At 38.4% G+C, this 26,910-nt stretch overlaps 1 protein-coding gene across 1 annotated transcript in view; it reads left to right on the forward strand.

Moving 5' to 3' along the window:
* LOC140165731 (sialidase-3-like) overlaps window positions 1–26,697 on the forward strand; it is a 142,608-nt gene extending 115,911 nt beyond the window's left edge. Inside the window, 4 exon segments of the mRNA XM_072189039.1 lie at window positions 2,742–2,822; window positions 12,299–12,474; window positions 13,815–14,006; window positions 23,600–26,697. Of these exon segments, the coding sequence (XP_072045140.1) occupies window positions 2,742–2,822; window positions 12,299–12,474; window positions 13,815–14,006; window positions 23,600–23,974 (824 nt within the window). The 3' untranslated portion in view covers window positions 23,975–26,697.
* The last annotated feature ends 213 nt before the right edge of the window (window positions 26,698–26,910 follow it).

A 26,910-nucleotide genomic window follows, 5' to 3' on the forward strand; every position in this document is an offset into this window, starting at 1 on the left:
TGGTATATGCTCGCCATCAACTAGACACCGTTAAAAGATCCTAAAATACTGTTAATTTTTTTACATCCCAGCAAACACAACTAGAATTACGCGGTTCATAATTAAGGTGGCCCTACTAAACTATACACCACATGAGGCCACGTACCCATATTGGGATAGCATTGCAATGGTTGACAAGAAAACACGAAACACCTCAATGCTATTTGTCGAGATCCCAATCGCAGGCTCAGAATCGCACACCACAGCTTAACCAGGTGTGCAGTTTGCATTCACACCAGATTTTTCAAAACTCAGTCCCTGATTATTGGGTTTTAGCTGCAGAGTGGATTAATGAAAATATAGGCAAAATATGCAAATAAGCTCTTTAATATTCATGAATATGCAAATAACATGGCACAAAATGAGAGCATACCATATCCAATCCATATTCCAAGTTTGATATCAAATTGGCAGATTGAGTGTGATGCCTGAATTTATCGGTCATTTTCAAATATTACACGAGACAAACTCAAACATGATATTTGAAAACTCTAGCAAGACTGATAAATTCAGGTATCATCCGAAAATGTCCAATTTTGTCATTATTATGTCTTCAGAATCTTTTTTTTGGTCAAAAACATGATTTTAAAAAAAGTTCAGACTTTAGCCTGAAATTGGATTCAGGATATGATTTATGTTTATTAAATAACCAGAATTGATATTCTGGTTAATTTGTTAACCAGAAATTGATATTCTGGTTAATTTATTGGTCTTAGAATAATTTCTGTTTAGATTCAGGCTAAATTAACCAGAATGTTTGGTAAGAAGGCCTAGATCTGCAGCTGCAGTCCTAGTAAGCTGTGACTGGGCCTGAGCTATATCAACAGGGCAATATCATCAGCAAAATCCAGGTCAAAAGCTGACCAAAAAAACAGAAGCTCTTGAAAATGATCAAACCTGGCATCATCCGTTTCTCAATTGGGTATCATTTCTCAGCAGTGATAACAGCCACAGACAGTGGCGTAGCCAGTGCCCCCCCCCCCCCCTCGCCATGGCCGTCGGTTCATGTAAGGCCGTATTTCCGTCGGTACATTTACAAGTTGTGCCCCCTCTGCTCCAAAATCCTGGCTATGCCACTGGCCACAGATCCAGAGAGGAAAATATATGGGGGGGGGGGGGTATTTCTAGAGGGCCACGAACGATATGACCACAAAGCGGGCATCTATTAGCGCTTGTGCAACACCGGGGGGTGTTGGAGGGGGGATGTGCACGCTGAGAAGTTGGACGATTTAGAAAAATGAAGACCCAGTTCAGTTGAACCCATTTAGTGGCCATTTTTGCACTAATATTGTGCAAAGTTGTAGTTGAAAGATGTTTGAAATTTTGTGACAATGAAGGCCCAATTGAAGCCATTCGTGGACCAGTATACACTATTACTGTAGACCTAATGAGTTATTGCTTAAAAATAAAGATAAAATTTATCTAGAAGGCTATCTGAGAGGATTAGTTATATTCGTCTGAGCCGCTATTATTGGGCTAATGGCAAAGAACATCAAGTTCTATTGGGCAAAATTATTCTCTTAGCCGGTATATTCCGGAAAATGGGTCCCAATAGATACACACTAATTTTGTGTGCAAGGTATTTTTATCTGAGTGATTAATATTACCTGGTTTGAAAAAATGTCTGCTGTGTGAGACCCCTCCCGTGTACATTCATGTAATTTGTTGATTTGCAGCTAATAAGTGTATTCCAGTATTACACTGCACGAGGTGTCATATCGTAATTGACCTGAATTCGAAGGGCATTTTCACTTTGTTACCAAACATAACAGCACAGCATATCATCCCAGTCCCAATGGGAGATGTGCTTTAATTATCAATATTGTTGTAAGGTTACTGGACCCTGTCAGCAAAAGTGCACTGAATTCAATTGCTTGCTGCTGCTTCATATGCTTTTCCTTGCTTTTTTGTTTCCTTCCATTTTCTTTTTTCAATTTGACAAATTCTCTCTTGTGTTCTTTCTTTAGAACGTAACATTACAAGTGTTCCTGGTAAGGGTTTAGTAGTTTAAATAGATATTTGTGATGTGTCATGTCAAAAGGAGACACTTTTGGGCAGGTTATCAATTTTGAGGTTTTTACATATCTTAAATATATAGATATTTTGCTCCACAACACCGTTTTCCCCCAATGAAATCGGGCATTCCTAAGCGAAGATATTGAGTTTGTAAGTTATGGTATTATAAAATTGGAAATTGAGATATCGGCCTTTAAAAATATTATTAACAATGTTGAGAGTGGGAATAATCTTGAAAAAAGTCTCCAAAAATACAAGATGCCAGTTATATTCCGGTCTGAAACTATCAGACAATATTTTTAACATTAATAACATCACAAATTCACAACAAACCGAAATTGTAAAAAAATCACCCCTGCAGATTTTTGGCTATTTCTCCATTTATGACCCTGCCCAAAAGTGTCTCCTTTTGACATGACATGTCACATTTAAGGGGGTACTACACCCCTGGCCAATTTTGTGCCTATTTTTGCATTTTTCTCAAAAATTATAGCACATTGGTGACAGGTGAGATATGTATATAGGGGCAAGGACTACAACTACTGTACTGAAATTTCAGCAACTCGAAGCAAGTAGCAAATACACATATCTTACTTGTCAGGGGTGTAGGGGTGTAGTACCCCCTTAATGTTAGTCACAGGTTAGTGACCATTTTGTGATTGCTTTTAATATTGTTTTGCATACAGGTCCAGGGCATGGTATACAATTAAGATCAGGTCGCCTTATTGTTCCAGGAAATAGTTATTGGAAGCCTCCTCCTGAACCAGGTGAGCAAAACAAACAAATTGTTAGTATGATATGATCAGGCCCGTACGCAGGATTTTTTTTTGGGGGTGCTGATTTTGAAAAAGTGGACCTTTTTTCCAAGGGGGGGCGATTTTGTAAAAAGTGGACTTTTCCTCAAAAATTTGGACCTTGTTTGGCCAAAAAAGCGTAAAAACCCCAATTTTTTTGCTCACTACGCTTGCATATTGTCATATTTTGGGACTTTTTGTATACTTTTGCACATTTGGGGGGGGGGGGTGCGATCGCATCCCCCTGCGTACGGGCCTGGATATGATCGAATTCATGCAGTTTGACAAAAACTTTGAAATGAAAGGAAACAAACAATAGAAAATGTGCATTTGGAAGTGTCATAGCTTGCAAACTGTGTGTGCAAGAGATGGCATGTTAAGCATTGCAAAGCTTAAATTCGGGATGATATTAATTTTGGCAATAGCGCTGACTTTGGTGAGTGAACCAGGTTGTGTCACTTGTTTAAAGGCATTTTGTTGCCTTAATATCTGCATGCCTTCTGGAATGATTGGCAATAGTAGCAACAACTTGAATAGAGATAGTATACTCTACTCTTACACCACATGACATGGCTATGTTTTACTCTTAATTAGGAATTTGTTATAATTTAATTTTTGCTGAAACAGAATGTAATTTAATTAGTTAATATGCAACATATTAAAAGAGATGCATGTCTGCAAATTCAAAATTGTGGTAGAGGCCACAAAGTGATGCATGATTACATACAAACTCAAATTAATTTTTTTTGCACACACAGAAAAAAACATATCTTAATCTTTTGGTACTTATACTTTTGTCCTTAACTAATGATAAAATTGGTTTTAGTGACCTGTCCAAAATGCAACTTTTTTACCATATAAATAAATAAATTTTGGAATTTATATAGCGCTTTTTCCAGAGGATTCGAAGCGCTGTACCACTTTCCTCTGAGATCTAAACAGTTTCAAAAGATATTTGTTAATTTTTGTAACTGACTGAAATAACACAGGTTGCATCTGGGCCACCTTTGGTGAATGTATGGTGTATTTATTGTTTAGCTGTGGTGTTTTGGATTTAGTTTAATTATGACCAGTGATGACAGGAATAATTTTGTGTGTACTTGTTCTCTTAGTTCTGTATTTTATACTGTCAGAATATGGTGTGATCTGCTGTCATTTTGTAAGCTCGACAGATGTGTTGTTTTCTCCTATATGCTATAGATTGTTGATATATCAAAAGCAAAATATTTCCAGTTAGGTTACATTTGCCATTTAGGGATTCAATCATGTTTGACCGTTGTTCATCACCGTTTAACAACGATGCGGCCGCGTCGTCTGCGTGGTTTACTTCGCGAGGGCAGCTTTAGCTGCCCGAGCGAAGTAAACCACGCAGACGCACCGGACGCGAGTTGTAATACGGTGATGAACAACGGTGAAACATGAAAGAATCACTTTCAACAACGAAAAGAAGCTAAATATCGTATAATTCACGATTATTTTACGAGGAATGTCAGTTAATCATTGCCACTCAGCCTTACAAAAACTTTGATGATTTCTCTTTTGATATTAGCAATAAAACTACAGAATAAAACGGCAATGTTTAGCTGCTTCCTGAAAAATACTCAATTCAACTTGTAAGCTGGCATACGCACAAAGGATCCAGGCATGACGAATTTTACGCGCTCTCCCATAACGCGTAGTCTCGCTCGCGTTCGCGTATACGCTACAGTAAAAGTGTGGGTTCATCACGGTTTAACAACGGTTGGCTCCTGTACAAAGGTATAGGAAGAGTTGTTGAATGTGATTTCAATGTGTACTCTTGGTTGGTAAACATGAGAATTAAGCATCTCAAGCAGCAACCACCTGTCACCTTCATGGTTATGCCTCTAATATACTAGCAGGTGCGCTCTCACTTGTACACTGAAAGGAACACTCAAATTGTACAATCACTGATGGTGATATGGAACAAACCCCTCATTTAGAGAATAAACAATAGGAAGTTTTGTTTTTACAATCCTTTATCGTGTCATAGAGGATATGCAGGTCTAATATTTAAGCAGTAGCTGACATCCACTACAATAGAGGATAGTAAAACAAAATTTCTTATAATTTATAGAATTGTTCTCATTCTTAGTCTGTTCAATATTATATTTTTATTTAACAACCACTTATTCTAAAATCAACAAAACTTGATTACTTCTTCAGTTGTGTGTACTGCGATGACATGTGTATATAATGCACCTACAATGCGCTATGTCCCTGGGCGCTATGCTATGTAAGTGCACCTTGACAAGCGTTTTCGGATACGCAGTCACTATCCTTTAATATGTCATAGATGACACCAAGGAACTAAAGAAATTTAGTGCATGCAAGCAGCATCACTAGCATCTGAAGTGCAATGCACTCTAGTGCTCTATTTGACAAATACATATATGCAAGATGTGATGGACGTTTGGTAAGACATGGCCGCTTCTTATTTCCTGCTTACAAACCATCTGCCATTCTTTAGTACTAATGTGAAGGCTGACACCCCTTAGGTTTAATTAAGGGTGACCCAATGTAGTGCATAGAAAATATCTGTAAATTAACGCATGGAGCGGTCACTTCAAATAGTGGATGGAGGATTAACAAGTTGGCAGTGGAGATGTGATTAATATGGTTCAGTGGTTAGATTAAATTATGGAAATTGATTTCTGTGTAAAGCAGTTCTAGGTTCTGCAAGGAGGTCACTTATGTGACTTGTGAGTTTTTGAAACCGATGGTACAACACATCAGCTTTCATAGTAGATTATTTACCCTGACACTATAATGTCCATACATAATGTGTGCACATTTTACTATTTAAATTTGTCTCCTGATTCACAATACAAAAGTAGTACAATGAAAAGGGAGATATGTCATATGACCATGATGTATGACTTCATGCACTCTCATTTTATCCCACTTCCATTCTGTGTTTTTCCAGTTAGTCTTATGCCATTTGATCCAATTCACCCTTTGCATGGAGTCGCCATCTTGATTTTACTACCAAAACAAGGTCCTCAATCCCTGCAAAACACATGCTCAAAAGGTGCATTTTTGTTTCTCGCTATTCTAGTAATTATAAACTTTTTTGACCCCCCTCTTTTTCACAAACAAAACTTTTTGACACCCCCCCTTATCGTATAACAAACATTATACTTACAGTGCAGTGGTGTGGTATCTGGGTCACATGTCATTGGGGGAGGAAAATGTTTGAAACATTCCCGGTGGGACAATTGCGCATGTAATACAAGCACAAGGAATTTTTCATTTTGTACTTAATTTAGACTTGTCCCAAATCAGATTTGACAGGGATAAAATGAAATTTATTTGGAGGTTCATAGGCACAGCAGCATAATTTGGATCCGCAGCTTTTATGATAGAACAAATGCGTATGAACTGTGCACAAAAATGTGGCCATATTGAAGCTTGAATGGTCAAATATTGTTTTAAAAATTGGAACTAATTTATGCAAAAAGCAAAAATGGTCAAATATGAGATTAATTTGATCAACACAGGCATCAGTTTTGGGCCCTAAAGACCATGGCACCTGGGCCTGTGCCCACTCTGCCCTATAGTAACCCATGGGTGTATGTGAACAAAATAATTCCACAATGAGATATAGTAAACTGAAGTGTGGACTCTCTTCCCAAAATTTGGACTTTTTTGGCCAAAAAGGCATAAAAAACCTGCGTATGGGCCTGAAGAAATCCAATTTATTTGCAATATTTTCTTGATTTAGTTGTATTTTTCCCAGTTTTTGATCAGATTGGTGCATCATGTTTCTAGCCTACATGTACTTTGTAGAAATATAAAATTCTATGATAAAATTGCCAGTGATGATTTTCTAGACTATCCCAGATGTTGCTGATCATCTTTAATGTTATTAATAGATATGTGACATGATCAAGGGAAATGAGTCGCTGAAAACAATAAAAAACAAAAGAATTTAAAAATTCTTTTGTTTTTTATTGTTTTCAGCGACTGATCAATTGATGCCTAACTTCACAAAGAAAAATCGTATCAAGACAGGGTTTTCAGTTTCTGAAAGCTCTGAATGTCTTTAGAAAAAATATGTAAAACTCATTTTCGACCAGGGTCGACATGTGACTCATTCCCCTTGATCATGTAACATAAGTGCCATCATTTTGTCAAGTAAAAGCACTGAAAACCCAAACTTGCCCATGTCAAAAGTGATATAGAGAGCCTCAATATGCGCAAAGCATGCAGAAATTTTGGGTTTTAAAGCGTTAAACTTTTTTGGCCCCCCCCCTTTCTAAACACCTAAGGTCCAAAACTTTTTGGCCTCCTCCTTTTTACCAGCCCCCCCACCAAGGTATTTATGAACACTCCCTTAGTGCTGCCTGCATTGAATACACTCCCTCCCGCTCTCCCTTCCTCCCTCCGTTCCAGTGGCATAGCAAAAGGGGGGCAAAGGGAGGCAGCTGTCCTCCTGTGAGAAGTCTCACCCCTTCTTCCCCCCCCCCCATCCCCCTCCCTCCTTGATGCAAGCAAGGGGATATTTTTAAGGCTAACACAGAATAATTGTATAGCAGTAGTATTTGACAGTATTTGGATGAAGACAGGCTACATGAGAGAAGCTGTGTAATATAAAATGTAACATACCTGGAATCAATACACAATGCTTCTGATGCAGCATTCAAACTGCTTGTATAAACACACACATAGAACCTAAATCCAATAAATGCACATCTCAAGAAATTTGGTTACATTTCTCACCTCACCTGGAACTCTATAGCAATATTTTTATGAGAATGTTTTTTGAGGAAATGGATCAAAAATTATTTGCAGTAGTATTTAAACTTTGGAATATTGAAGAAATCTGCTAATTCTGCTAAATTGTTGTGGCCAAAAAGATTGCTTTAAAGAACATTTGCAGAATAAATAAAATGTAAATGGCTGCCAAAATCAATGGTTTGCAGTCATTTGGTTGCTCACTACAAACTGACTGAATGTTGAGAGGTTTCATCTCATCTCATTACACAATCTAAGATATTCACTAATGGTTTATTGATTTTTTCTTGTCAAAACATAAAGTGAAACTTAATTTTCACATACACAGTATTTTTTGCAATTTTGGAAATGATTGTAATTCATGTGCTGGATGGGGGTACAGTGGCGATGGTATAGTAAAGTGCCTTATGAGTGGCATCATAAACTTTTAAGATTTCAAAATGGCCTGCCAAAAATGCTTCCCTCCCTCTCAGCTTTCCAGCAAAATATTGCCCCCCCCCAGCCTGCCCAAAAAATGTCAAAACCCTTTCAGAGCATCTTAAAGGTGTCCCATAGATAATTATTGCACAATCCGTAAGATCTAAATGAGCTATTTTAATTGATTACTCAGAAGATTACACCATGTATTAACCAATCAAGAAAAGCAGTAGTGCTCATGCCTGTGAAAAGAGTACCCATTTGAAATTGGGCATGTTTATTTATTTATTATATTTGTTTATATATTTATTTATTTAGCTCCTTCAGTGTCACTGATTTGTTTGTGTAGACAAGCTGTCACATTTTATGTAAAGATTGCATACCATAAAAATTAAGTTTGTGAAAATTTCAGAAAGTGAGAAAACTTGATTCCATATGCAGTTTAATTCATGGTAGAGTTCAGTGAACATGATCATCTTCAATGAATGTCAATTCATGTTAACCTGAATGGAGTTGTCTGCAGACACCGTATAGTACAAAGTCAATTTTTTCACAAAATGTTTGAAAAAAAAAACCCACATGCTGAAGGCGCAGTAACATTAATAGGTAGTTTCCTGTTAGCTTACTTTGCTTCCTTTTACCGGGAACTGCTTGTGTTATATATTAACATAGTGCTGATATCAGAAAGACAGTGCGATCATTCACCCAGGCTGCAATTTTAATGAAATCCTCACTCTAGCCGTGCATTCTTACCTTATAATTAGACCAAGGAGTAGCAGCCTAGGAAAAGAGATGATTCAACCAAGGTTTGACACATTAGGTTTCACCAGGTCAATAACTGTTATGCATATCATAGCCCAGGAATTGTCAACATTAACATACAGAGGAGCTAGGTAGCATAATATGACATAATTATTTTGTCCATATCTCATACAGTGGCATGTCCAGTGGGGGGGGCTTTGGGGGCTGAAGCCCCCCGCACTTTGCATTAAAATCATGTAAAATCAGCTGTTTTTGGTGATTTTAGCCATTAAGCCCCCCGTATAACTCTAAAAGCCCCTCTACTATGTGTCATACTAGCCCAATTGTTACTGTGAAAACCAGATACGTCTATATCCCGTCCTGTCACTCTTCAAACTTTCAAATGCACGTAAAGTGTGTGACGAAAAACACTTTTCCTCAGATCGACTTGCAACTCTTACAATTTTACTAGGGTACATACTACTACTGTGCTGAAATATCAGTAAGATCGGAGCATGTTTCACTTGGGTGGTAGATTTTCACAAAATCCCTACTTAATATAATATTTTTGCTAAAAAAGGGTAATTAAAAGAATCCAGTTTTGCACATTTCTATTTTCAAGAAATCTAAACAGAGGGATACTACAGACAATGCATGTGTTCTGCAGAACATGTTTGGGACGCCAGTGCTAAAAAAAATCAAGAATATTTCAAACATATGTATAGTTGAAATTATGTAAATATTATCATTATGTGACAAATACAAATAGAAGAAAAATAATGATATTAAAATAAATGATAATAAATGCTACTCTTTATCAGTAAAAATGTGTTCTAATTCAAAATTGGACACAAACATTTTTTGTTCCAATTACGGTGTTCAAAGTGGTGTTCCATAAACAGTGGTGTTCAAAATGTGTTGCTTAAGGGGATACTACACCCCTGTGGTAAATTTGTGACTATTTTTACATTTTTCTCAAAAAATAATAACATACTGGTAACAAAAGTTATGTACATTATTGGGGCAAGGAATCCAATTACTACACTGAAATTTCAGTGACTCAAGACAAGCGGTTCAGTATATGTGATAGAAAATGAGGTACATCCTAGCGGTATCTTATTTCTTATCATAAATAACGAACCGCTTGTCTTGGGTCACTGAAATTCCAGTGTAGTAATTGGATTCCTTGCCCTATAATGTACATAACTTTTGTTACCACTGTGTTCTTAGTTTTTGAGAAAAATACAAAAATAGACACAAATTTATCGAGGGGTGTAGTACCCCCTTAAGGGGTGTACTTTCTTGAGCACTAGGTATTTGTTTCCTTTATAGAGTTAATAAAAGACCCAAGCCAGGATTTACATATCCAATGGTGGATTTTGAAGTGACACTTCCATAAAAAAATTACCTTTACCTGCTTACTGTGATGACAATTTTTTCATGTTTTATTTTTCATCAAAGTAGGGCGACTAACAGAGTAAATTATACAAAGCTAAAAACTGACTACGGTAACTAATTTACCATTGTCTCTCAAAACTGCATGCATAAGTAAGTGAAAGCCATTCTAGCACATAGCCCTATACACTTGCTTCTGGGCCTTATGAGATTTTTCTAAATTAAAGATAGCAGCTATTGACAAAAAACACAAGAAAAAAAGTGGGCTAAAAACGCAATATTTTTTTTTGTAAATGCACATTCATAATAGCTTGTTATACTAAAAATAAAATAATTTGCTAAATGTTAGAGAGACAAATCTATTTGTTTGTTCTATACTCAAAACCAAGATCACGCAATACAATATCTTTTGAAGAAAATACCTGGGAAAGAAAAACCCTTTTTAGGATTTTGAGATTTTTAAAAATTGAAAAGTACCCTTTTACTGGATTTCACAAGAAGCGAAATTCACAAAATGGATTATTCAATCAATGTCAATAATATTTTTGCTAATTTGAAGAGTGATGGGACTGGGTGATTAAATAGCTGGATATAGGTCACAGTTCATGTATCATTTATAAATTTGCATGTCAAGTTTGGCAAGAGCATGCATGTTTGTGCTGTTATTAATTTCCATGGCTTAAGGGAAGAGGTATGAACGTTTGGACAGTATTTATTGTGGAACATTAGAGCACATCAGACATATAGAATTGCATTCTGAATACGAAGAATGTCCTTCTGATATCAAATAATTTTGATTTTTGAAATTCGCAATGTAATACACATTTTATGGCAAATCATTAAAAATTGATATTTTTGATATTTAACAGTACTCAAAGTAAACTTTATAAATCTGATGATTTATACTTAAAGTGTATGTAGGTGGGATGAATAGCCGACGATCAATTGAAAAATTTGACCTTTCAGTATTGAAGATATGGATTTTTCCCCAAAAGACCAAAAAAATTAGGTCTTTTGGGGAAAAATCCATATCTTCAATATGAAAGGTCAAAATTTTCAATTGATCGTCGGCTTTTCCTCCCAGCTACATACACTTTAAGAATATATCATTAGATTTATAAAATTTACTTCGAGGACTGTTATATGTGACCAATCACATCGAAACACGGCAGTTGTCGTCAAAAATGAACTTGTTGGGTTTCTTTACCAGACTAAAAGACTGCTTTTAAGCTTTAAAATGACACCTCTTCCATTGACGTTGCATGTAGAATGGTGATTTTATGTGACAAAAAGAATTCAAATTCCTTATTATTTTCTTTATTTTTCGGGGCACATTTTCTTCATTATCTTTAAATGTGGGTTTCCGACAACTGCCGTGTTTCGATGTGATTGGTCACATATATCAAAAATGTGAAAAATATCAAATTTTAATAATTTGTCATAAAATTTGTATTATATTGTGAATTTCAAAAATGAAAATTATTTGATATCAGAAAGACATTCTTCAGTATTCAGAATGCAATTCGATATGTCTGATGTGCTCCGTGTCCCACAAAAAATACTGTCAAAACGCTCAAAACGCTCATTCCAGATCCCTTAAGACTATAAGAATAATATTTTGCATAAATCTATCTAGGAGTCTTTCATTCTGCATGGTATGATTTTCATTTTGTTTCTCATTGATAATGATATTATCCTAAGTTTCTTGTTACCCAATAAGTACTTATTAGATAAAGTTATTTTCAAACATGCTTTACTGTGAAACACAATAGCCAACATCATAGCTGTGTTTTCATCATACCAGCATATAGAATTACCCAAATGCATATTGATATATTGTATAGGCAAATATTTTTGCAGGTTGATTTTTCAGGCATACAAGTTTGGAATTAGCAACTGTAGAATGTTGTTCTTTGGACCATGTGTTTGGGATGAAAATCACAAATTAATGTATTGTCTTTCACATTCAAAATCAGTCCATATCAAGACAGAAAGAAAAGTGTTGAGACAATCCCACTCTACCACTTGTTACAATTATTTGCAATTGTCTCATCCTAATTGGACAAATTTGCAAACAAGGTTCCAAATAAATTGATTTAGGATTATTTCTTATTAAAAAACACAATTTTTCCACCATACAGGTTTCCTTTCTTCACTGAAACATAGCATCATAGAATTCTTTGACACATTTTACGGTACCATCAACTGCTCCAACATTTTATACAGTGATGACGGTGGTGAGACATGGTTTGTCGGTGGTGTCATTCCACCGGCGATGGATATCAATGGCCAACCGGTCATGGGCAATGAATGCCAGGTAAAGTAAAGATATATGAGCCAATCATCACAAATTATGCACACTCGGTGGGGAATTTCCACAGTGACTACATCTTGCATCAATGTCATGTTGCTATGGTAACTATGTGGTTGACGTTGATATAAATTGATTATATGCTCAAATTTATACCATGTATAGCTATGCATGGTATTTGCAAAGCATTCAAGCATATTTTGCTAATTTTACAAACTAGTGAATCATTCATGTCTAATATAAATGAAATAGATCACAAGGCCAACATTTCAAGATACAATATACATCATTTGTCTAATCCCAAACAGAAAAGAAGATACTATACTGTCATACTATTCTAGCTATGATCAGATGGGCACAAGAACTCTCTGAGGATTTATTAAAACCTCTCAAGTATATTCCTTGTAGTTATGTCCACACACTGCTGACAGCTCAAGTTATGGATGAGTGAATCAAGCATTTGAAGTGAAATTGGAAAAAACTCTGAATGTTGAGATTGGAAATAGTGGAACTTTGAGGGTTAGAATCCTCCAAGTGTAGACCTTTGGTTGAAATTAGTAAAGCTTGATGTTGACCGATGTTTTCACACAATACTTTTAATACTATTAACTATTTTTCAATGTCTCATTGAAGTCCATCACCCAGACACTCCTATTTTAAGTTTTGGGTTAAATTGCTCCATCGATTTGAATTCTAGAAGCAATAATGTGCATTGCCGTGCCGGGCATGCCCATAGAACAATACACAATCTTTTGGGTAGTACCTACCAAAACGAATCATACTCCAGGTCTAAAATTTCACAGGGTTTATATGATGAGAACAGTATGAGCTTTCACCTGATACCAACATCTGCCTTTTGATGGGCTTTGATGGAGGGTCACACACCTTTAATGAGGAATTAGAATGGAGCATATTAAGTTATTGGATGGGTAAAATGTCTACCTTTCTACACTCTTTCCTCACCATAATGTATGCAAGAAAATATTTCCTTCTCAATTGCTACTTTCTCATCACAAGACATGGCTTTTATTTTCTGCTTGTATGATATTTAGCCAAATTCACCCATTTTCTATTGATTTTGTATGCAAGCATAAAACCTTCTAAGTGTATGTCCCTTTTACATATTGTATTGGCATCATGTCTTATGGAGCCATTTCATTATCCCAGGTGCAGAGATAACTCATAATACATGGGGCCCATATCATTTGTTGAGGAGAGGGTAGTCAGGGTACCTATTTTATAGATTGTAGAGCTATGAAATCCACCTAATCAAAAGGTTCACTTCAATTATTTATCTCATCACTAATCTCAAATTATTTGTCTCCTATATCGGTTTTTAAATCCAGGCAGTAGAACTAGATGAGGGCCTCATCTATGTGAATAGCAGAACCAGCTCTACAACGTTGCCAAGGCAACAAGCATTCAGTGAGGATGCAGGGATGTCATTTAGTCCAGGACAGCTAACCTATGACTTGCCAGAGCCTGGCCATCTACTTGTTAAGTGGATTCCTAGTGTCAGGAATTTTGGAGGCTGTCAGGTAAGGTAATTTTTGTACATGTTTTAAAGATGTGTTTTTAGGCAGGCAGCCAGTACAACAAATTATGCTTGCTTGTGGATTGTGTTGGTTTTAGCATACAATAAAAATACAATATAAATAATATTAAAAAAAGGGGTACTCCCTTTGAATGAGATCAATCCCAATAATGGAAAATCACAGTATAAATGATGTGATCTTTTTTATATTATAGTATAAATGATGTATAAATGATGTGATCTTTTTAACATAAAACTGACTCCAAATGGAATAGTTGGTGATATAAGAGGGTCTAGTTTTGATGACACCTATTTTTTTTAAGTGCTAAGGGTGTCTTTTACCAGGTTTTACCAAAATTAAAAAGTGATTCTAAGCACGTTTATGTCAATCAAAGGTCAACACATGGGTCAATTACAAACATGCTCAAATTTAGTTAAAATCATACCAGTATGGTATTCCTATTGGATTCAGAAAAAGTATAGTTTTCACTGTACACCCATATCTTCGGACAAAGTATTTAAGACCGCCATCCCTATTTCATATATTGTTGATCTTGTGCACTGAACCCAGCCCAGGCTAGAATTTTAAATATTTCAGCGTGAAAATATCTGTGAATGGCCGCAAAATGTACCCACTTTCCACAGATTTCAGAACAAGCTTGCCTACACAGTATGTGAACACCACCCGTGCTAGAATCTCTATTAAACCTACTCATCTATCAAGACACAGTCAATGTGAACCCCACCCAGGCTAGAATCTCAATTAAACCTACTCATCTATCAGGACACAGTCAATGTGAACCCCTCCCAGGCTAGAATCTCAATTAAACCTACTCATCTATCAGGACACAGTCAATGTGAACCCTGCCCAGGCTAGAATCTCAATTAAACCTACTCATCTATCAGGACACATTTAATGTGAACCCCACCCAGACTAGAATCTCAATTAAGCCTACTCCTCTATCAGGACACAGTCAATGTGAACCCCGCCCAGGCTAGAATCTCAATTAAACCTACTCATCTATCAGGGCACAGTCAATGTGAACCTCGTCCAGGCTAGAATCTCAATTAAACCTACTCATCTATCAGGGCACAGTCAATGTGAACCTTGTCCAGGCTAGAATTTCAATTAAACCTACTCATCTATCAGGACACAGTCAATGTGAACCCCGCCCAGGCTAGAATCTCAATTAAACCTACTCATCTATCAGGGCACAGTCAATGTGAACCTCGTCCAGGCTAGAATCTCAATTAAACCTACTCATCTATCAGGGCACAGTCAATATGAACCCAGCCCGGACTAGAATCTCACTTAAACCTACTCATCTATCAGGGCACAGCCAATGTGAACCCAGACCAGGCTAGAATCTCAATTAAACGTACTCATCTATCAGGACACAGTCAATGTGAACCCCACCCAGGCTAGAATCTCAATTAAACCTACTCATCTATCAGGACACAGTCAATGTGAACCCTGCCCAGGCTAGAATCTCACTTAAACCTACTCATCTATCAGGGCACAGCCAATGTGAACCCAACCCGGACTAGAATCTCAATTAAACCTACTCATCTATCAGGACACAGTCAATGTGAACACCACCCAGGCTAGAATCTCAATTAAACCTACTCATCTATCAGGACACAGTCAATGTGAACCCCACACAGGCTAGAATCTCAATTAAACTTACTCATCTATCAGGGTACAGTCAATGTGAACCCTTCCCAGGCTAGAATCTCAATTAAACCTACTCATCTATCAGGACACAGTCAATGTGAACCCCACCCAGGCTAGAATCTCAATTAAACCTACTCATCTATCAGGACACAGTCAATGTGAACCTCACCCAGGCTAAAATTTCAATTAAACCCACTCATCTATCAGGACACAGTCAATGTGAACCCAGTCCAGGCTAGAATCTTAATTAAACCTACTCATCTATCAGGACACAGTCAATGTGAACCCCACCCAGGCTAGAATCTCAATTAAACCTACTCATCTATCAGGACACAGTCAATGTGAACCTCACCCAGGCTAAAATGTCAATTAAACCCACTCATCTATCAGGACACAGTCAATGTGAACACAGCCCAGGCTAGAATCTCAATTAAACCTACTCATCTATCAGGACACAGTCAATGTGAACCCCACCCTTGCTAGAATCTCAATTAAACCCACTCATCTATCAGGACACAGTCAATGTGTACCCAGCCCGGACTAGAATCTCAATTAAACCTACTCATCTATCAGGACACAGTCAAGGTGAACCCCACCCAGGCTAGAATCTCAATTAAACCTACTCATCTATCAGGACACAGTCAATGTGAACCTTGTCCAGGCTATAATTTCAATTAAACCTACTCATCTATCAGGACATAGTCAATGTAAACCAAGCCCAGACTAGAATCTCAATTAAACGTACTCATCTATCAGGACACAGTCAATGTGAATCCTATCCAGGCTAGAATCTCAATTAAACCTACTCATCTATCAGGACATAGTCAATGTGAACCCCACCCAGGCTAGAATTCCGTTTAAACCTACTCATCTATCAGGACACAGTCAATGTGAACCCAACCCGGACTAGAATCTCAATTAAACCTACTCATCTATCAGGACACAGTCAATGTGAACCCAGCCCGGACTAGAATCTCACTTAAACCTACTCATCTATCAGGGCACAGCCAATGTGAACCCAGCCCAGGCTAGAATCTCAATTAAACGTACTCATCTATCAGGACACAGTCAATGTGAACCCTGCCCAGGCTAGAATCTCAATTAAACCTACTCATCTATCAGGACACAGTCAATGTGAACCCCACCCAGGCTAGAATCTCAATTAAACCTACTCATCTATCAGGACACAGTCAATGTGAACCCTGCCCAGGCTAGAATCTCACTTAAACCTACTCATCTATCAGGGCACAGCCAATGTGAACCCAGCCCAGGCAAGAATCTCAATTAAATCTACTCATCTATCAGGACACAGTCAATGTGTACCCAGCCAGGCTAGAATCTCAATTAAACTTACTCATCTATCAGGGTACAGTCAATGTGAACCCCTCCCAGGCTAGAATCTCGATTAAACTTACTCATCTATCAGGACACAGTCAATGTGAACCCAGCCCAGGCTAGAATCTCAATTAAACCCACTCATCTATCAGGACACAGTCAATGTGAACCCCACCCAGGCTAGAATCTCAATTAAACCTACTCATCTATCAGGACACAGTCAATGTGAGCCCCACCCAGGCTAGAATCACAATTAAACCTACTCATCTATCAGGACACAGTCAATGTGAACCCTACCCAGGCTAGAATCTCAATTAAACCTACTCATCTATCAGGACACAGTCAATGTGAACCACACCCTTGCTAGAATCTCAATTAAACCCACTCATCTATCAGGACACAGTCAAGGTGAACCCCACCCAGGCTAGAATCTCAATTAAACCTACTCATCTATCAGGACACAGTCAATGTGAACCTTGTCCAGGCTAGAATTTCAATTAAACCTACTCATCTATCAGGACACAGTCAATGTAAACCAAGCTCAGACTAGAATCTCAATTAAACGTACTCATCTATCAGGACACAGTCAATGTGAACCCCACCCAGGCTAGAATCTCACTTAAACCTACTCATCTATCAGGACACAGTCAATGTGAACCCTACCCAGGCTAGAATCTCAATTAAACCTACTCATCTATCAGGACACAGTCAAGGTGAACCCCACCCAGGCTAGAATCTCAATTAAACCTACTCATCTATCAGGACATAGTCAATGTGAACCCCTCCCAGGCTAGAATCTCAATTAAACCTACTCATCTATCAGGACACAGTCAATGTGAACCCAGCCCGGACTAGAATCTCACTTAAACCTACTCATCTATCAGGGCACAGCCAATGTGAACCCAGCCCAGGCTAGAATCTCAATTAAACCTACTCATCTATCAGGACACAGTCAATGTGAACCCTGCCCAGGCTAGAATCTCAATTAAACTTACTCATCTATCAGGACACAGTCAATGTGAACCCCACCCAGGCTAGAATCTCAATTAAACCTACTCATCTATCAGGACACAGTCAATGTGAACCCTACCCAGGCTAGAATCTCAATTAAACCCACTCATCTATCAGGACACAGTCAATGTGTACCCAGCCCGGACTAGAATCTCAATTAAACCTACTCATCTATCAGGACACAGTCAATGTGAACCCCGCCCAGGCTAGAATTTCAATTAAACGTACTCATCTATCAGGACACAGTCAATGTGAACCCAGCCCAGGCTAGAATCTCAATTAAACCTACTCATCTATCAGGACAGAGTCAATGTGAACCCCGCCCAGGCTAGAATCTCACTTAAACCTACTCATCTATCAGGACACAGTCAATGTGAACCCCCGCCCTGGCTAGAATTTCAATTAAACCCACTCATCTATCAGGACACAGTCAATGTGAACCCAGCCCAGGCTAGAATCTTAATTAAACCTACTCATCTATCAGGACACAGTCAATGTGAACCTCACCCAGGCTAGAATCTCAATTAAACCTACTCATCTATCAGGACACAGTCAATGTGAACCTCACCCAGGCTAAAATTTCAATTAAACCCACTCATCTATCAGGACACAGTCAATGTGAACCCAGTCCAGGCTAGAATCTTAATTAAACCTACTCATCTATCAGGACACAGTCAATGTGAACCCAGCCCAGGCTAGAATCTTAATTAAACCTACTCATCTATCAGGACACAGTCAATGTGAACCTCACCCAGGCTAGAATCTCAATTAAACCTACTCATCTATCAGGACACAGTCAATGTGAACCCAACCCGGACTAGAATCTCAATTAAACCTACTCATCTATCAGGACACAGTCAATGCGAACCCAACCCGGACTAGAATCTCAATTAAACCTACTCATCTATCAGGACACAGTCAATGCGAACCCAGCCTGGACTAGAATCTCACTTAAACCTACTCATCTATCAGGACACAGTCAATGCGAACCCTGCCCAGGTTAGAATCTCAATTAAACCTACTCATCTATCAGGACACAGTCAATGTGAACCCCACCCAGACTAGAATCTCAATTAAACCTACTCATCTATCAGGACACAGTCAAGGTGAACCCCACCCAGGCTAGAATCTCAATTAAACCTACTCATCTATCAGGACACAGTCAATGTGAACCCCTCCCAGGCTAGAATCTCAATTAAACCTACTCATCTATCAGGACACAGTCAATGTGAACCCAGCCCGACTAGAATCTCACTTAAACCTACTCATCTATCAGGGCACAGCCAATGTGAACCCAGCCCAGGCTAGAATCTCAATTAAACCTACTCATCTATCAGGACACAGTCAATGTGAACCCTGCCCAGGCTAGAATTTCAATTAAACTTACTCATCTATCAGGACACAGTCAATGTGAACCCCACCCAGGCTAGAATCTCAATTAAACCTACTCATCTATCAGGACACAGTCAATGTGAACACCACCCAGGCTAGAATCTCAATTAAACTTACTCATCTATCAGGACACAGTCAATGTGAACCCCGCCCAGGCTAGAATCTCAATTAAACCTACTCATCTATCAGGACACAGTCAATGTGAACACAGCCCAGGCTAGAATCTCACTTAAACCTACTCATCTATCAGGACACAGTCAATGTGAACCCCCGCCCTGGCTAGAATTTCAATTAAACCTACTCATCTATCAGGACACAGTCAATGTGAACCCAACCCAAGCTAGAATCTTAATTAAACCTACTCATCTATCAGGACACAGTCAATGTGAACCTCACCCAGCCCGGACTAGAATCTCACACAGTCAATGTGAACTCTGCCCAGGTTAGAATCTCAATTAAACCCACTCATCTATCAGGGCACAGTCAATGTGAACCCCACCCAGGCTAGAATCTCAATTAAACCCACTCATCTATCAGGACACAGTCAATGTGAACCCCACCCAGGCTAGAATCTCAATTTAAACCTACTCATCTATCAGGACACAGTCAATGTGAACCCTACCCAGGCTAGAATCTCAATTAAACCTACTCATCTATCAGGACACAGTCAATGTGAACCCCACCCAGGCTAGAATCTCAATTAAACTTACTCATCTATCAGGACACAGTCAATGTGAACCCAGCCCAGGCTAGAATCTCAATTAAACCTACTCATCTATCAGGACACAGTCAATGTGAACCCTGCCCAGGCTAGAATCTCAATTAAACTTACTCATCTATCAGGACACAGTCAATGTGAACCCAGCCCGGACTAGAATCTCACTTAAACCTACTCATCTATCAGGACACAGTCAATGTGAACCCAGCCCAGGCTAGAATCTCACTTAAACCTACTCATCTATCAGGACACAGTCAATGTGAACCCCACCCAGGCTAGAATCTCAATTAAACCTACTCATCTATCAGGACACAGTCAATGTGAACCCCACCCAGGCTAGAATCTCAATTAAACCTACTCATCTATCAGGGCACAGTCAATGTGAACCTCACCCAGCCCGGACTAGAATCTCAATTAAACCTACTCATCTATCAGGACACAGTCAATGTGAACCCAACCCGGACTAGAATCTCTATTAAACCCACTCATCTATCAGGACACAGCCAATGTGAACCCAGCCCAGGCTAGAATCACAATTAAACCTACTCATCTATCAGGACACAGTCAATGTGAACCCTGCCCAGGCTAGAATCTCACTTAAACCTACTCATCTATCAGGACACAGTCAATGTGAACCCCACCCAGGCTAGAATCTCAATTAAACCTACTCATCTATCAGGACACAGTCAATGTGAACCCAGCCCAGGCTAGAATCACAATTAAACCTACTCATCTATCAGGACACAGTCAATGTGAACCTCACCCAGGCTAGAATCTCATTAAACATACTCATCTATCAGGACACAGTCAATGTGAACCCCACCCAGGCTAGAATCTCAATTAAACATACTCATCTATCAGGACACAGTCAATGTGAACCCTGCCCAGGCTAGAATCACAATTAAACCTACTCATCTATCAGGACACAGTCAATGTGAACCCAACCCGGACTAGAATCTCAATTAAACCTACTCATCTATCAGGACAGTCAATGTGAACCCAGCCCGGACTAGAATCTCACTTAAACCTACTCATCTATCAGGACACAGTCAATGTGAACCCAACCCGGACTAGAATCTCAATTAAACCTACTCATCTATCAGGACACAGTCAATGTGAACCCAGCCCGGACTAGAATCTCACTTAAACCTACTCATCTATCAGGGCACAGCCAATGTGAACCCAGACCAGGCTAGAATCTCAATTAAACGTACTCATCTATCAGGACACAGTCAATGTGAACCCCACCCAGGCTAGAATCTCAATTAAACCTACTCATCTATCAGGACACAGTAAATGTGAACCCTGCCCAGGCTAGAATCTCACTTAAACCTACTCATCTATCAGGGCACAGCCAATGTGAACCCAGCCCAGGCTAGAATCTCAATTAAACCTACTCATCTATCAGGACACAGTCAATGTGAACCCTTCCCAGGCTAGAATCTCACTTAAACCTACTCATCTATCAGGACACAGTCAATGTGAACCCTTCCCAGGCTAGAATCTCAATTAAACCTACTCATCTATCAGGACACAGTCAATGTGAACCCTTCCCAGGCTAGAATCTCACTTAAACCTACTCATCTATCAGGACACAGTCAATGTGAACCCTTCCCAGGCTAGAATCTCACTTAAACCTACTCATCTATCAGGACACAGTCAATGTGAACCCTTCCCAGGCTAGAATCTCAATTAAACCTACTCATCTATCAGGGCACAGCCAATGTGAACCCAGCCCAGGTTAGAATCTCAATTAAACATACTCATCTATCAGGACACAGTCAATGTGAACACCACCCAGGCTAGAATCTTAATTAAACCTACTCATCTATCAGGACACAGTCAATGTGAACCCTGCCCAGGTTAGAATCTCAATTAAACATATTCATCTATCAGGACACAGTCAATGTGAACCTCACCCAGGTTAGAATCTCAATTAAACCTACTCATCTATCAGGACACAGTCAATGTGAGCCCCACCCAGGCTAGAATCTCAATTAAACCTACTCATCTATCAGGACACAGTCAATGTGTTACTTTTTTTCAATAATTATAAATTTGGGAAATTTATATCATCAACTCCTGTGCTGACTTTTAGTTCACACTTTTCTGTATATATGAGGGGGTATCCAAAAGTTTTTGACATCACCCAGAAGTGAAAGAGCTATACCAATGAAATTTTGTCAGTGTAATCACTGGTCCTTATGTACATTATGGTCCAAAAATGGTCTCATAAGTATGTTTACTTTTTTTACAGGTGGCACTAGATGGGCAGTAGGCGCATAACCTGCAATATGGTGAAAATTGAGGCACGATCATGATTAAGTTCCTGCATTTGAAGGGTTAGGCCTACAATGCTCAGAAAATCTATGATGAAATTAAAGCAATCTATGGTGATGATTGCCCAACATATGGCACTATTGCTTTTTGAAAAAGGAATTTCCAAACTGGCCACATGTCCCTCACAGATGAGCCAAGAAGTGGACGTCCATCACTTACGGATGATGCGGCCACAGTGAAAAAAGTCAAGAAAGTGGAGGATCTTATCACGAAAAGGTTATGCGCCTACTTCCCATCTAGCGCCACCTGTGAAGAAAGTAAACATACTTATGAGACCATTTTTGGACCATAATGTACATAAGGACCAGTGATTACACTGACAAAATTTCATTGGTATAGCTCTTTCACTTCTGTGTGATGTCAAAAACTTTTGGATACCCCCTCGTATCATCGGGTGCATTACATAGCGACGGATGTCAAACCCAGGGTGTTTTACATAGTGACGGATGTTGATCGCAAATTTATCAAAAAGTGGGCATTGAAAAAAAAACTTGCCATTAATGTTCAGCAATTCACGTGTCTATTAAAAGTAGACCCTTGAAATATATGTAGTAATATGGTACATCTCACATATGTAATAAAAAGACATCACTTTTGCGATGGACACAGTTGGCTTGGGGTGCCATTGTGGTATCTTTTTTATGACAACAGGTCCAATGTACTAGATTAAGGAAAGGGCTTGCCTATATTATTCAGCAATATTATGCTAAAACAATACTACAAAATGAAGTTGAATGTGCTAAAATATTTAATCATTTAACTTCATTAATCCATACATGCTAAAGTAAATTCAGTTACCATTTTAGTAGTATTTGGCACTGTTTTGATATAATTGAAGACTGAATTAAAAAGACTAGTTTGCGTCTGACGTCGGGGCAAAGCGCGACATGATTGCTTGCTGACCTACGTATCACAGCATTCTTGGTCTGGTTGACAGGACGTCATACCCAAACTAGTCTCTTTAATTTGGTTATAGGTCCCTTCATTTTGTAACGGTTCATTGTGTGATTTTCAATAAACAGCAATGTACTAGCTCAAGCTCAGCAATCTACTTTTATACATGTTATTGGGAAAAATCCCAACAGTCCATTTCTACTAATATATGTATGTTTATTTTCCACTACAGGCTAGTGTGATTGGATTTGTTCCACCTCGGCATATTGCGAAGGAAGTCTCCGATATCAATACTTGGGTTTTGTTCTCCAACCCAGCTAGTCAAGACATACGTGGTAATATGTCACTACGCTTAAGTCGTGATGGATGTAGACAGTGGAGTCGTCCATGGCAGCTCTACCCAGGTCCAAGTGCCTACTCAGATTTGACCATTTATGAAACAACTGATTTTGACGGTAGAACTGTGTTAAAAGTTGCCTGTTTGTATGAATGCGGTGCCATGCATCCATATGAAAGAATTGTTTTTCAAACTTTTGCACTTCAAGAATTCATGGAAGGATTGGAAGATGAGCAATATAATCATTGTGTACCAACACTTGGCAATTGATACATGCAATGTGTACCAACACTTGGCAATTGATGTGTTGACATGCAATGAGTGTGAATATGTGCAATATAATCATTGTGTACCAACACTTGGCAATTGATACATGCAATGAGTGTGAATATGTGCAATATAATCATTGTGTACCAACACTTGGCAATTGATGTGTTGACATGCAATGAGTGTGAATATGTGCAATATATAATTATTGGGCTTGGGGTGTTTTGTATCATAAAATATCTAATTCAAAGTGAAATTCTTTTGTACAATTCTTTTTCATTTTTATTTTCTAATATTTTCACTGTGTTGCATTGTCATGACTAAGGCCAAGAAAAAACTCTTTGGTTTGATGTAACCATCAAGATCCAAATAGAAGGAGAGTCCACGAGACCTTCCCCTATTGTACTATCATGATTATAATCAATCAGGGATGAGCATATTTTATCAATTGGGCTAGGCTGGTTATGAACCACTGTTATCGTGACTTTTGAGGAGATTGAATGGAAAGAGTTACAGCACAGTTAGCATAACCATGATAAGCATGAAAGACTTCACTTATAAAATCCATTTAAGTGATGACTTGCGTTGAATAGCTTAAACGGCTCATCCCTCTCAAGTTGATTAGGAATTTTTTGTAGACTCTCCTTCTATTGATGTAACATTTTAAAAAAATATGGTCAGTTAGTAGGCTTTTGATTTCTTTCAGCACTATTGTATAGCTTGACATACGAGGGGTGGTAAACGTGTAATGAAAGTTGACCTTTGACCCCATATATTGAATATTTGGAATTTCTTTATGATCACATAAAGACTGTACCTTTGTCTTTCAAACCACATATGTATTAATTAATGATACCACATATACATGATATGTAACAGCATTAGGCACCAGAAACAAATTTGTTCAATCTTTGGATCGACCTCTGATGCTGTTTCGATGCTTGTTATTGATAAACTAAAGACTAATTAAACAGAATTAATAGTATATTTATACTATTTAATATCAATACAGACAAATATTTATATGTTATCAGATTTAATAATGGTCAATTGATTAATGTCATAAATAATGAGGATCGACTTAGCATGGATGGTCGATCGAGAGATCCAACTCACTTGTTTCTATTGCCTTATCATAAAATCAACAGACTACGGACAAATCATGCATTAAGGTGTGCCATTAAATTGTAGTGAAGTTACGTGTTTAAAATGTCTGAGAACAGAGAAAGTACATGATGAATATGTTAGGTTTTATGCACTAAATAAACACAAACAAGGTCCCAGGTCTGCCTTTGGTAAAATATGAGACTTGCCATATTTAACTGCATGGGGTGCAAACAGGACATCTTTAAGACTTGAAGGGAAACAACAATAGTAAGCAATATTATTCTGCAGATATGATGAAAATGAAAATATGGTAATTAAAATGACATTAATTACCTCCAAGATTAAACAAAGGAATATTTAATGATTGGTTAAGTATAAGAGCTGGTACTCATGATCAGTATGGTTATAATTGAGGCAAATCAAACAATGATCTGTGCATATGTAGGTGGGATGACCGATACAACATGCTGAAAATGTATGAAAATTGCACAATTTGAGAAAAATATGGATTCAAATTTTACAAAATGCTATGTTAATAGAATTGAAAGTGAGTTTTTAGATTTCAGTCTAAAATTAAAGAAAAAAATAAAATATAAATTTCTCATTCAAACGATGACCTCTCTGAACCACTACATTTTTGTATTATGTAACAATAGTAGAATAATCAAAGGAGAGACCTTGTGGCTGCATGAGTCATGTGTTCGGATGGGTCCCTCAGTGGCGTGAGCGAGGAGGAAGTGGGACACATACCACCCTGGATGCCACATTAGGGGATATACCAAAATGATAGTGAATGAAAAAAAGGGGGTGATGAAAAGTAGAATTGAACATAAAAAAAATAGCCGTTAATATGTTTGGTGTTGGTGTGGCCAATCTGGTTGGGGAAAAGGTGGCATGTGCCCCTGTCCATGTTTTAGGGTGCCACCGTGATTACTATCTATGTTAATTGTGCTTTGAAATTTTTTTGATTATAACCCCCACCCACTTTTTAGATTCTTAGCGATCTGGGCAAAAAAATGGGGTCAATAATTACTAATTTCTGGTGGTTTGGGAACCACCATTTGTATCTTTGCACCAGGCGCTACAACCCCTAGCTACGCCACTGTCCATGTGTGTATCTATGTGTCAACAATATGTAAGACTTTGGGTTAAAACTTGGTTTTATATGAATAGTTCAAATCCTATTGGGTCATATTGGTGGTGTTCAAGGTCACATACAGAGGTCAAAGGTCATTTGAGGTCAACTTGTAAAGTGCCATTATTTGGAGACTTTTGGTTAAAATTTGGTCTCAAGAACAGTTGAAAATCTTATTGCAGCCATTATGTTTTCAGAATTAATCTTTCTATAGGCCTACTCTCTACACCAGGCCTCAACTAGTTTATTTGAAGTGCCAACTGGGAAATTTGAGTGATAATAAAGTGTCAACATGTTTAGGGAGCATTTTGTGAGGGAGAGTGTGCGCGATCGAATGCATATAGCGGATGGGGTCCAGGAGGCCCGCGCCTTATGGTCACTGTAGGGTTCCAGTGTGAAAGTCCCAGCCGCGGGGGTCCAGGGGGCAGCGCCCCCGGAAGCTCTGAGATTTTAAGGCTATCTAAAGGCTCAGATGTGGTATTTTCACCCCTTTTTTTTTTTTTTTTATGAGGAAAAAACTAGCAAATTTATCATGCGTCACTTCATGCGCCACTTCGACTAACTCCAAGCGCCACAAGTGGCGCGCGCGCTGCCAGTTGAGAAGGCCTGCTCTACACAGTTAAATACCAAGAAAACAACATGCGTTGGATGATGTTGCGGGGATTTGCCATTTGGTCTAATACCATTTGGTCTAATA

The sequence above is a fragment of the Amphiura filiformis genome, chromosome 12, assembly GCF_039555335.1.
Source record: "Amphiura filiformis chromosome 12, Afil_fr2py, whole genome shotgun sequence".
NCBI classification, from domain to species: domain Eukaryota; kingdom Metazoa; phylum Echinodermata; class Ophiuroidea; order Amphilepidida; family Amphiuridae; genus Amphiura; species Amphiura filiformis.